The sequence below is a fragment of the Cydia fagiglandana genome, chromosome 1 (assembly GCF_963556715.1).
Source record: "Cydia fagiglandana chromosome 1, ilCydFagi1.1, whole genome shotgun sequence".
Taxonomy (NCBI): Eukaryota; Metazoa; Arthropoda; class Insecta; order Lepidoptera; family Tortricidae; genus Cydia; species Cydia fagiglandana.
The window spans coordinates 29,991,946-30,004,449 of record NC_085932.1 but is presented as its reverse complement, the minus strand read 5'-3'; the positions used below and the strand labels follow the sequence as shown (position 1 = coordinate 30,004,449).

The following is a 12,504-nucleotide window of genomic DNA, read 5'->3' as shown; positions in this document are numbered from 1 at the left end:
ATTTTGACCTAAATAGTTATTTAGATACTTAGAATTGTTTGCTTTTCACTTTGAATATAAATACAGCCTAATGGCATAAGGCATAAGTTAATCAAGTTACCTAATAGTTTGTTTCAATATCAGCCGCCGATTTATATTACACGATAAACCATTGTTAAAGCATATTATCTTAATTACGTCGTAGGTATTTGTAATTTTTATTTTTATTCACGAAATAGGTACTTAGTAACAAAAATATTTTAGGCCATGAAAGTGGGACTTGCAGAATGTATGGCCACGTACCTATAGGTAATATTGTTTAAATTTTTTATCTAAATTTTCTCCGATATAAAGTAACTTTTTTTTATTAACAAATATATGTATAATAGGTTATTTTAGTTTAGTAGTTATTTTAGTTGTAGCTTTATGTAGTTTTTAATTTTAGATAATAATTGTTTTTTTTTTTATATTACTTGTATCAGCTTGTATTTAATATTTAAATGTATAAAATAAACATATATAAAATAACTTAGTAAGTCCATGTAAATAGTTCGTGATCAGCAAATTTATCCAAAAAAATATTATAATAATAACATAAAAAAGACTAATTTTAGATATATATTTTTTCAAAATTATCTTTACAATTGTGATACAACAATACAATTACAATTAAATTAAATTCTAAATTAAATAAAAGCACGATATAACACAACGCAACACTCGAGTGCTACGACGTAGACCGTAGAGAAATTTTCCCCCTACGTATCTTTAACACATTCACCGCTGAGCTACGGTCTACGACGTCGCAGCCGATAACACGGGTTTCCCGTATTGTAGCGAAATGCTTCGTAGAGGCAAAACTGAATGGATTAATTTTGATTCGTTAAATATCTATGTGGAACTTTTAAGGGGCGACGGTTTTTTGGGGGATTTTACCCTACTGCGAAGACGAGAGAATTGTGAATTGTATGATTGTGTGTGTGATTATGATTTTAAATTAAAGTTTTTGTTTTTTTTCAGGCGGAGGCAGAAAGACTACTCCTCTGTCAGAAGCCCTGAACACACATCTAACAACGACCGCCAATTTAAACATACCTACTTTAAACCAGTATCTAGTTAAGTGTTTATACGAGCAGTTAGAGCCAAACTGTGTTCCTTACGCATGTTATTTTATATCACGTTTATAAATATATGATGTAGTTTTCGTTGTTTTATGTTATTTGAAAACCCATAAATCCCATGATACAGTTAGTATAGGTCGAATATTCACACATGTATAAAACCCAAATAAGGCCAACGGCCAAATCAAATGCGAAAAAAAATCCGTAAGCGCTTCTTTCAAACAATAATAGGCACACGATAACCCCTCAGTTCCTTCTTCTTCTTCCTTTTATTTATGACACTATGTTATTCAGCAAAAAAGATTCCTTTCGATCGGTATGGGTATTTTTTTTCTCGTATAGCGGGTGGGTTCGATTCCCGGTTCAACAATGTAATTATTTAAAAATCTATGAATGCAGTTTATATAAATTGTTTTTTTAAATTAAAATAATGTCTTCTTTCAATAAAATTTTCCATCTACAATATTCAGGGTACTTTCCTCCATGTGGCATAGCTGTGGGACGACCTGTATACGAGCGTTTCTTTTGTTTTTTGCCATTTTATATGTATATTGTTTCCTTTTTTGCCACTTTTGTGTTATTTCTACCCCTTAAGGAGCCCTTTTCATCCTTATAGGAGAAAAAAAGTACCTACACTAAAATTTCCATACATTTTTCATACTTTCCTTTTTGTTACCGCCCCATACAAAGTGTATGTGGTAGCACAATAGGAAAAAAACTCTGGGTCATCTTTGTATACCATTAGCCATTAGGATCGAAAGAGCTCGTGATTCTGAGTAGAAATAACACAAAAGTGGCAAAAAAGGTCACAATTAACAAAAATGGCAAAAAATAAAAGAAACGCTCATGTTACGGGTGTGGCCTGTAACACGAGCAAATAATTAAAACATAGATTGTACTCCTCAAACGGTGACACTTTTGTTCAACAACTTTTAAAAATTATCAAGTAAGTAGGTATATTAAAGACTCCATTTTCATACAAAATAAATATTATCTTCAATGGACGCCATCGCCACGCCATATCATTGTGATTGACGTTGCTTGTCACGCCTTAAATATAACAAAATTCGCAATACATTGCGTCTTAGAACAAACTTTAAAGTGTAGGTATTAAAAATCAAACCACAAGTTATTTTTAAAAGTCGCTGAACAAATGTTGGTCAATATGAGGAGTACAGCCTACAGTTAAATTTTTTGCTCATATTACAGGCCCCACCCGGTATACGACGATGATGATGTAAGTAACGATCGAAAACCAAATCAATTGTTTACCGTTAGGTATCTCACACGCACGAGGCGAGGAGAAATGGGAATTATGGTATAGTTTTTTTAATTGGTAATTCAAATTAAAAAAAAACTTGGTTTTAAGTGTTTTATTGATAAAACCGTTCTTCTTCTGTCATGTTTACATTACCTAAAATAGAATATAAAAGAATAAGTCAATTCTATTTATATCTAACTCTAGTAAATCTAGTAATTCATGAAGGTTCACCTCACCTCAACCTACGTTTATATGAGGACAATACAAACAATTCCGTGCCCCTAGTGAATAAGGGTCAAGTCTTGGGCAGCGCAGGTGTAAAAGGGTGTAAGTTTCATGTTACACTTATGCCGTTTTACACCTAAGCTGCGTGAGAATTGTATCCTTTTTCAATAGGTCTACAGAATTATGCTTAAGAATTAGGCTGACCATCATGAATGAACAATGCGGTTGAATATTACAGAGGCACCATACAGCTGACAAATAAACCTGCTTTGTCATTTATAACTTCCAGACGCCCAAACGTCAAAACCTTCCAGGAAATATTATTTTTATTTTGATTAGTCAAAAAAAAGATTTAAATTAGAATGGAACAGGAGACCTTTTTATAGGTCTCTGGGCAGCTAGAGGTTAAGACCTTTAAAGATTTCTGTTCTGTATTATACCATAAAATTAGTCTACAAACTAAGAAGCGGAGGGTGAAAGGACTTGTGTCACTCCACTCGTATCTAGGGACATCCTTGTGTGTCCGGTGTACACCAAATCATCTTCATCCAGCGCCTCCCGCATCCGCCTCTTGTATATCTCACTGTCAGGATTATTCTCTTCGTTCCGACACCTGTCCAGCTTTTTGTCAATGACTCTCACGCGCTCCCGTGCTGGACTCTCCACCATTTTCACCATAGACCTTATCTTTCGTACCGCTTCAATCAGGATAGCCAACTTATCTGGACCAGCATCTCGGAAAAGCATGTCTGTAACGTAACTATCCAAGTTTTCTTGCTCTTTAGAGGCTGCGTGGAGTACTGCTGCTAATGCTATCTGAGACGGTGCATATAATAAACAAGCGTCAGTCAAAAACACTTTTTCCAAGAATTCGTCAATACCACTGCGAAGGCGCTCTGGATTAGCAAGGCTGCACCTTGTTTTAATGTCAATCAAGAAGCCCTCCACTGGTCTGAACGGATTGTGTATGGTTAAATGGTAGTTTAACTGCTGCATCAATAACAGTTCATTGTTTAAGATAATGTCTGATGCTTTATCTCTGTCCCCTTTAATATTAGCCACAAATTGTCCGATAGAAACATTGAATTCTTCAACTTTGCACGATAAATACACGCAAGTGGCCAGAATTTCCTTAGGGTGGTAGTCCATCGCGGAATTGTAGAGGTAGAAACGCTTGAAGTAGTGAAACGCAGTGCCGACAACGCCTTTGGGCATTGGCGGGCTGAATCTTTTGCAGAACTCTTTAAGGTGCAACTCGTACTGCCTAAGAAGCAGTCTTTCTTCATCTGGGGACAGGAACACGTTGTACCGCTGGTATTCGTCTACATGGGCGCCGTGCTTCGCGATGAACTCCAAGTTGTGCTTCTCCCGCAATTGTGCAAGCTCGTTCTCATCGTTGAACGTCCAAAACTTCCTTTGGGAACTCGTGGAAAACATTTTAAGTTAAATATTTATCTTAAAACTAGTGAACACAGTCAATATTTATATTTTAACGGCCAACAAGAGAAGCAAAGAAGAAACGCTTTCTTCGTATTTTTTATGAAAGTAATGTGACAGCTGACTGACAAGACGAACTTTTTGTGCGTTCGAATACTGATATAATTGAATATAGAAAGATTAAACCAAAGGATTAAACGCTTTTAAAACACCAATATTTTTTAGTGTTCCGTACAAAACTTTGTTTACAGAACACTTATTTTTTAGTGTCCTTAGGGCCATTTGCACCACCCCACTAACCCGGGGTTAAGCGATTATATTGTCAACCCAGTGTCAAATTGTACTGGTAACCATGGTAACTCAATGTTTAACCGGTTAACCCCGGGTTAGTCGAATAGTGCAAGTGGCCCTTAGTGTCACAGAGAAATCGTTGTAACGTTTTCACAAATTTTTTGGCCTTAAGCCCCCTCCAGACTATGAGCGTGAATCGCGGGCGAAGCAGAACGCAGACCTGCGAAATCGACTCCACACTCGCGTTCGCGGCTTTTCCCGCGATTCACGCGCATAGTCTGGAGGGGGCTTCAAACAAGTGAACAAGCTTCATTTATTTTTTTGAAGGTTCCGTAAATTGTATAATGTTTCAAGAGGGTTCCGTCAAAACAACAGGGTTAAGTTAAGCTTATCTGTGTATCCCCCATGAACTGTCAAAAGTGTCAAATATAGGTTCTGTTTAGGTTATGTTATGAGATTGTTGTAGTGAAATAGAAAAGAAGAATAAAGTATACCTTTAAAAACCAACAGATTTAAAATGCTTCCCCACAATTATCTTTTAAAACGCACACTTCCTATAGTGGTTCAATGCGCAGGTGCTCACCGAAAACCCCGCTGGCTTCCTGTCGCAAAAAGCAAAATTTACCGAATCCCAAAGCGCCCAGAGTTATCAGAGGAGGAACGTATAGAGTTGCTACGAATCAACAACAATTATCACACACAAATGCGGGCTATACGGCGTTTTTATCATGAAGAAATGATTAAAGAGAAGTCTACATTAGAGAGTGCTAGTTCAGAGATGTCTATCAAAGTGGAGGCTGAGGAATGGGAGCGGTGCATCAAGGTGAACGAGGAGTGGAACGCTACGGTGGCCGCGGAGCGGGAGGAGCGCCGCAAGCAGCAGCTGGCGGAGCGGGAAGAGTTCATCCTCTCCCGAATGCAGAAAAAAGATGAGTTAATGAGGCAACGCATTGAAAAGGCGTCACAGGAGATTAGAAAACAGAAGGTAATCAGGATATATTGAATACAAATTTTAACATAAATTCTTTTCCAATTTTCACTCATATTCAGGAAACAATGATTTGTCAATAGATAGATAGATAGATAAATCATTTATTTGACAATACAGGTCCAAAAATTAGTTTTGTGTTGTAGGCATGACTACTTACACAGACTTGATGTGCAATGTATTTAGAAGGACATTTTATTTAAATATGGGTCAAAAATATTTAAATGTTAAGCTAAATTAAAAAGTGTATCAAAAACAAATTCTAACCATCAAACATCTTTTCCAGGAATTAAGTTCCACATTCATCACCCCAGAGACCCTGGACGAGGCCATCGAGAGAGCCCTGGCCAACCCTATTGACTACAACTTTGCCATTGACCTGCAGGGCAACCAGATACCTGGCAGAGAAACACCAGTGCCTACCAAGGAAAAAGCAAAAGCTGCTAGTACATCATAATTATTATCTTGTGTTCATAAATTCTTTGAATACCTATTTATATTGTAAAGTTAAAACAGTACTATTTTAATGAAGACAAACCCAAAATGCACTATTTTATGTTTTGCAAGTAATGTAATGGATGAAAAATATGAGATATGTTGAGGTCATACTCACATACACTAAAGACTTCAACATAATTTGAATGTGTTATGGAAAGCAGTTGAAACACTGACAATGAGCATTTCAAATCTGTAAAAAAATTCTTAAAGTACATTCAGATCTAGCAAATGCACAAGTGTGTGTCTTGCCAGAGTGGCGTTAGAAATCTGTAGCAAACTTGCATTCCCTGGATGCACCTTTAGTGTGGCAGGCACTTCCTATATTATCAACAATGCTCCAACATTAATGTAATGAGAGTTCCTTCCACTTTGAAACCCCTTTTATACATGTATTCCAACTTCCAACTATGCCCCCCCCCCCCCACATCTAGCGTCTTTCGAGCGTCGGCGTCTACAACTCTATGGCCGCTGCTCGACGCAACGTCGACGCAACTGCGCAGCGACGTCATTTTCCATAGCGCTGACCAGACGCCGACGCTCGAAAGACGCTAGATGTGGGGGGGGGGGGGGCTATATTGTAAAACCAATCTGACATAAAATAGTTGTATGGTTACAAACATTAGGTTAAAGAAGTTAAATAAAACATGTAAATAATAACTTAACATTTGTTTTATTATTCATACAAAAGTATCACTTACAACACTTAATTATATTTACATAGATAAACTTGTTGTTTAACATTTATATACAGAATTTCTTTATTCCCATAAAATGGACTAAGAAGTGGCAATTTGACAAAAATTTGTCTTGCTTCATTTTTTAAATAGTCAATGTAAAATAGCATTTCCATCTAAATTACATGTAAAAAATCTCGGCACACACTTTATACACAAATGGATAAGTATAGTGCCATATGTGATTGCCAAGTCATTTCATTTATATGGATTCATCATCATCATCAGAGCGCCATCTGTTCGCCACGGGCACATTACTTTTTTTAAAATCTTTCATTATTTATGGTATAATTGTATTTAAACACTAGACGGGCATATCTTGGAACATGGCTTCCCAATCAGGCGTGAGGTTGAGTTTGTGTTGCAGGGGTCCCAAAGAGATCATGTTAGCGGAGCGCGAGGAGTCGTCTGCAGCCACGGACACTGCTTCTTGGTAGAACGCTGCCTTTGTGCCGGTGCTGACCTGCAATTGATAAAATTATCTTTTGAAGTCCAATAGAACAATATCATTTCTTATCAGTTCCTAGAAATCATTTGCAGCCGCACATACTCGTATTATAACGTACGTAGATTTATGAACCAGCCACACCGATGCGTATACGCAATACATTTTGCTGCTTAAACGGTAGGTTAAGTTTTTTAAAGATAATAATTATTCCAGCTGAACATACATTTTTATTTATCAATCATTTCAAAATATACAATTATTAAATACTACAATCTACTTACAAAATTACAAAAATTATTCTTAGAACTGACCTCAAAAATTGTGTCACCCAGTGCGAGCGTGACGCGGCCGGACGCGTGCACTCGTAGCTTGCCGATGCGGCCCTCCTCCAGGTCACTCAGGCGACATCTGCCCTCGGTCGGCTACAATAACAACATATATTCAAATTAACCCTTCACAGGTAACTGAAACATGGCATGTTAGTAGGCTTGACCATTCATCTGTGCCCGCGGGTCAATGTGATTAGCCTTTACACACAACGACCGCTTTACATAAAATCTACGAGTTGAGTTTATGGTAATAATACACATAACTCTGACACACCCACTTTGTCAGTAGAAAAGGGCAGCAAATTAAAAAAAAAATAGGTGCGAAGGGTTGATTTGAATTTCGCGAATTCTTTTTGTAGTTTCTACTCTTTGGGTGTGGCAGAGTATCATCATTAATAACCGCGTGAAAGAATAGAATTAGTAAACGAGCTGACCGGCACTTCTTCCTTGCTGTCCCCCGCGGAGCCCGAGGTGGAGGGCTCCGGCTCGCCGCCGCCGCTGCCGCGCCCCGGCAGACAGTCGGGTAGCTGAGGGAAACATATATTCTTTTAATTTTAGTCACAAGTAAAGTGTGTTAAACAATGATAATAATACATAATGACTATCCTATTAAAAAAGAGAGGGCCAATAGAGAGTACTCTCTCCAGGCGGGTGTTATTCCTGGGGACCGAAGTCCATAGATAGTTGGTCGGAAGTTATATATGTAGCAACTGACATTCGGAACTCCGTAAGCGCGATGTAGGTTTTTAGCAAATTGCGTTCTAGCTCCCTAACGCCATCTGTTAGAATCTTGTGCCACGACGTCGACAGTGACAGCTAGAGGAGACGCCACAAAATAAAAAGTAATCTACACCGTGATTTTTTTAAGACTAAAGTATAGAGCGTCAAAGCTATAGTATCTGTATCTTCAGGTATTTAAATAAAAGTAAACAAAATCTACCCTTAAGGGCCACCCCACATCTGGCGTCTTTCGAGCGCCGGCGTCTACAATTCTATGGCCGCTGCTCGACGCAACGTCGACGCAACTGCGCAGTGACGTCATTTTCCATAGCGCTGAGTGGCGCTGACCAGACGCCGACGCTCGAGGGACGTTAGATGTAGGGTGGCCCTAAATGGCTTCTTAAGCCCGTTGAGGGTAGATAAAAACATTACATGAAAAATAATGTAAGTTAGGTCGTTCAGTGACTGGATCCAGGTGGTTTTGAGTTTGGTTGGTTAATCAATAAATGTTATAACTACCCGAAAATGTACAAATTGTTTGTTTACTTTTATTTAAATACCTAAAGATACAGAGTATAAATACCTGTAACAATATGAGCGTCGGTTGGTCATTCTTGAGCAGGTTGACCACGTCGTTCTCTTCGAACACTTCCTTCTTTACGATCGGGGCCGGCACCGTCGCTACTGGAAATACGTTATTGTTATGAGACTCGAAATAGGACTGAGAAACTAGGTTGATTAGAAGCCCCCTTTATTTGCTACATTTATATAAAAATGTTGCTTACCTTCAGAGCAGGCACCTTAGGCCTCATGTGCAAGACCTTTCCATCAGAAAGGGCTTATTCACATGGACCAGAAGGACCCTTTTCTGATAGATAGATCCTTTGGCTGGTATTCCACCTGTCCAATTTCTTGGTCCAATGTGCATTTCGTCTCACTCTCTCACTAAGCAAAATGTGTGACACATAGGTCAAAGAAAGATATTCGACAAATGGAATACCACCCTTATGCACATGAAGCCTAAGGACCCTTTTCAAATGGAAAGCCACATTATAGCTAAGAAACGTGTCTATTATATTTACCGTTTCACCGAACTACGCGTCAAGAACGAATGAAGAATGTTAAATTAAGTTAAATTTCTTAGTTTGAAAAACCAGCGTGAGAAATGATAACGTAACTAAATGAACCACTATATTTGAGTAAAGTCAGCAGCAGAAGTTGCTAAGCGGGCCATGTGTTCAAAATGATCGTGACGTGACTTTATTGTTAAGAGAATAAGAGCGTGTCAATGTAATTTTGAACACCTCGCCCGCTTAGCAACTTCTGCTGCTGACTGTAGGTATGTGGAAGTAAGCAACTTATAAAATCTAAAGCCAGGTTCCGAATACACAATGTAATGCATCGAAGGCGCCCTCTATTCTAATATGTTATTTTATTCTGCATCTGTTATAGCCGTTCCTGTCAGCCGACGCCATGTTGGATCCGGCCCTCCTAGGAACTGCACCGTTACGACCTACCGTTTAACTGAGAAGGAGGCAAATGCGCAAACTGGGTAGGGTTGATACAAGAACCGAATGATACTCATCACGAAAGAAATAACCTTACTTTTAATAACTTACTTGCTTCGGTGACGCAACGACCCAAAGTGAGTCCTGGTCTCCGACACCACATTACGCCATGTCATGCGATAGTTCTCGCCAGTCGCCATGGCCGAGTTTGATTATTTAATTCATTAATTACATTTAATTAATAAACTTCAAATTAATTCAAAAATAATTAGTTGTACTTTTCCTCGCCCTGGTTTACGCATTTACCCTAAGAAACCTCAGTCCGGCGGCCTAAGTAGGGTTCTTACTGGTGCTCTCCGCGTCCTCGCCAGGCTCCGCCTTCACGACCACCTCCTGTTTTACCTGCACCGGCTTTGGGCGGTCCCATGCTATAAATATTCACGGTTAGGTTTAGATGTGACCCTAGTTGGTTGGTACTAATTTGTGAATACCTCTCTCTCTACTAATGTGAACTAGGCATCCAAAGTAACGGATCTGGGCTATAACCGCGAAAATCGAAGTTTACAAATTGCGGGGATTTTTCTCTGTCACTCTAATTACGCCTTCATTAGAGTAAAAGAGAAAGATCCCCGCAATTTGCAAATTTCGGTTTTCGGGGTAGCCGCTCTGACTACGCGTCATAAGTTTCTATTCTACCATAGGTACAAACAGCAACGCTCTAAACTGTCCATTGGTGGACCTTATGCCTTTTGTAATAAAGTTTACTCACTGTCAGTTAAAAGCTAAAAAGCTTTACAAAAAGACATATGTCTCTATATGTAAAAGAATCAGATTGTAATTGATACTTAGTGCAGGGTTAAACTTCAACTTGTTAGGAGGGGTTGACTATTTTTATATCTCCGTGACTTTTTCACATTTCTTTAATTTTATTTAAGGATTTGTTTTTATTAACCCTCAACCTCTAGCGGCCCAACATACAATAAAAATTGGCAGTCAAATTTTAATCAATGGTATAGATATTATAAAATAGAATTCAATTTGTTAATTTCTTTTTAATTGTACATAGATGATGATACAAGTATTATTGTACAAATACTAAACTAGCTTAAATCCAAAAAAGGCCAAGGATGCTGGAGCTATTTCCTCGTTGTATTGCAATGCTAATACGCTAATTTGTTTAATTTTAAAATTGATTGATACAAAACAAGAGCTGCAATTAAATGATTTTAATTGTATTAGGACTATGGCATGCTAGAGGTTAAACTAAGAAACTAATGAAATAAGCACATATTATAGGCGGCAAATTTAAAAATTATAGGCGCGAAGGGTTATCGTCCTATAGAAAATTTTAATTTCGCGCCTTTTTCTACTGGGACATTCGCAGAAAATTTTTTATATTGACCGCTTATTTCTTGGTTTTTTAGAATATTCATCAAGTTTGTTATCCATACACGCTTTCTTGTTTAAATAACAGTAACGGATTAAAAGGAACGCAGCACAGTGCACACACTACCTCTACGTCCGCCATTTTGCCTACTTCTGGATGAATGTATGGAGCACAGGCGACCATATAATCGAGGTGAATATTCGCATCGAGCAAATGCTCACGTCAGTCGCCACCTTTATGGTAAAATCTGATTAAGTACAACACCTAGCATTGATATATTATTTTTGATAATTCTTACCTCCGGTATCCATGGGCAGCTTGATGGGACCATCTTTTTCAGACAACTGTTTGAAGTCCTCGTATTCCTCATCCTCGGGGCTGTCAAGGCCCATGACTCTTCTTATTTTCTGGTCTTCTAAGTCTTTGTCAACCTGAAGGGTTAGATTAGTTAAGAGATATATAGAAATTTTACCTTTTACCCTACTGTTTGATAGTAGTGTTTATATTATTACAAATCAAGTATTTTCAGGAAATAATTTGATGTTTCCTAATAAAATTGTTCGTATTTATAAGAAAAATATGATAAATTCATAATAAAGTACTGAAGCTAGCAATGATACATACTTTGACAAAGTCTCTGACTCTAATGGTAGGTTTCTGAAGAGTAGCAGCAGGTGTGCCTCCACCATCCCGGTTGCCATAAGATCCGAAGCGACCGGACTGCCTCTCCGCTGCCCCCAGTCCTGATCACATTTAAAATAATTTTGTTTAAAATATATTCAACAAAATGGTAATTTAACTGAAAAAAATGAGTTTATAATATGCTGACATATGGAATTGAAACAGAATTGAATAATTATATTCTCTTAATAACCCTTTGAACGCCACGGCTTCCGTGCACAATGCATAATTGTGAACCTTGTTGGAATGTACAAAGGTTTAACATATTTGGTTAAGATCAATATGAATAGGTACTGAGGCATACCACCTGATCCTTTACATGCTGCGTCTAGGTAAATACAGGTATTACCTTCAGAGAAAACACCAGAAGATTTGATAACATTTGGTCCATTTTTTATGTTCCTGTTTTTATCGTTTTTACGGTCCCTCTTGCCTTTGTCGTCTCTTTTGTGGTCTCTAGCTGCGTTTAAGTTCGGTCTGTAAACAATAGAAACATTTAAGCACACACAAACATTTGGTTCACAAAAAAATTGTTCATGCACACACACAGTACCTACTTATTACCAACGTATACACAAGTCTGTACGTTATGGAGTCTTGAACACCTGTTATTTTGTTAAAGTATTAACCACTTACCCCTTGTTTTTGTTCCTAGCCACGTTTAAATTGGGTGTGAACACTTTTTTGTTAGGTTTTACCCCGCCCAAGGTAAGGTCTCGGGATGGTTTTAACGAAGCCAGCCTCTGCTGCGGATCTGGAGCTAAGCCGTTTGATGTTGAAGACTTTTCCCCGTTATTAGACATTTTTGTGATTAAATAAATTAAAACTAATATTTTTGAATTGAGCATGCACTAATGTTTAGAAAATGTATATAGCTGTCACTGTCAGACTGTCAGT

At 38.0% G+C, this 12,504-nt stretch overlaps 3 protein-coding genes across 4 annotated transcripts; 1 reads left to right on the top strand and 2 right to left on the bottom strand.

Moving 5' to 3' along the window:
* Positions 1 to 2,458: 2,458 nt before the first annotated feature.
* On the bottom strand, positions 2,459 to 4,123 carry LOC134669022 (cyclin-H). The gene has a single exon (XM_063526544.1). The coding sequence runs from the start codon at positions 4,021 to 4,023 to the stop codon at positions 3,046 to 3,048; it is 978 nt and encodes a 325-aa protein (XP_063382614.1). The 5' UTR covers positions 4,024 to 4,123; the 3' UTR covers positions 2,459 to 3,045.
* A 611-nt stretch (positions 4,124 to 4,734) lies between these two features.
* Positions 4,735 to 5,760, top strand: LOC134669012 (small ribosomal subunit protein mS26). Its single transcript, XM_063526534.1, has 2 exons — positions 4,735 to 5,299; positions 5,589 to 5,760. The coding sequence occupies exons 1-2, from the start codon at positions 4,832 to 4,834 to the stop codon at positions 5,757 to 5,759; spliced, it is 639 nt and encodes a 212-aa protein (XP_063382604.1). The 5' UTR covers positions 4,735 to 4,831; the 3' UTR covers position 5,760.
* A 767-nt stretch (positions 5,761 to 6,527) lies between these two features.
* LOC134669412 (DNA-directed RNA polymerase III subunit RPC4) lies at positions 6,528 to 12,472 on the bottom strand. Of its 2 annotated transcripts, XM_063526974.1 has the most exons (9): positions 12,244 to 12,472; positions 11,957 to 12,084; positions 11,551 to 11,669; positions 11,225 to 11,357; positions 9,887 to 9,967; positions 8,615 to 8,715; positions 7,746 to 7,838; positions 7,294 to 7,404; positions 6,528 to 6,997 (listed from the first exon to the last, which is right to left on the bottom strand). In XM_063526974.1, the coding sequence occupies exons 1-9, from the start codon at positions 12,453 to 12,455 to the stop codon at positions 6,839 to 6,841; spliced, it is 1,137 nt and encodes a 378-aa protein (XP_063383044.1). In that variant the 5' UTR covers positions 12,456 to 12,472; the 3' UTR covers positions 6,528 to 6,838. The 2 variants fall into 2 exon arrangements, with proteins under 2 accessions (XP_063383044.1, XP_063383054.1); XM_063526984.1 differs by lacking the exon at positions 9,887 to 9,967 and having other exon boundaries at positions 6,530 to 6,997.
* Between the last annotated feature and the right edge of the window lie 32 nt (positions 12,473 to 12,504).

What these genes read in the sequence shown, in the direction of transcription:
- LOC134669012 (XM_063526534.1), top strand. Translation starts at nt 4,832, where the DNA reads ATGCTTCCCCACAATTATCTTTTAAAACGCACACTTCCTATAGTGGTT. An exon ending in AGGAGATTAGAAAACAGAAG is followed by an intron (nt 5,300 to 5,588) that starts GTAATCAGGATA and finishes CATCTTTTCCAG; the next exon opens with GAATTAAGTTCCACATTCAT.
- LOC134669022 (XM_063526544.1), bottom strand. Translation starts at nt 4,023, where the DNA reads ATGTTTTCCACGAGTTCCCAAAGGAAGTTTTGGACGTTCAACGATGAG.
- LOC134669412 (XM_063526974.1), bottom strand. Translation starts at nt 12,455, where the DNA reads ATGCTCAATTCAAAAATATTAGTTTTAATTTATTTAATCACAAAAATG. An exon ending in GCTAGGAACAAAAACAAGGG is followed by an intron (nt 12,085 to 12,243) that starts GTAAGTGGTTAA and finishes TATTGTTTACAG; the next exon opens with ACCGAACTTAAACGCAGCTA. An exon ending in TTCTGGTGTTTTCTCTGAAG is followed by an intron (nt 11,670 to 11,956) that starts GTAATACCTGTA and finishes AAATGTGATCAG; the next exon opens with GACTGGGGGCAGCGGAGAGG.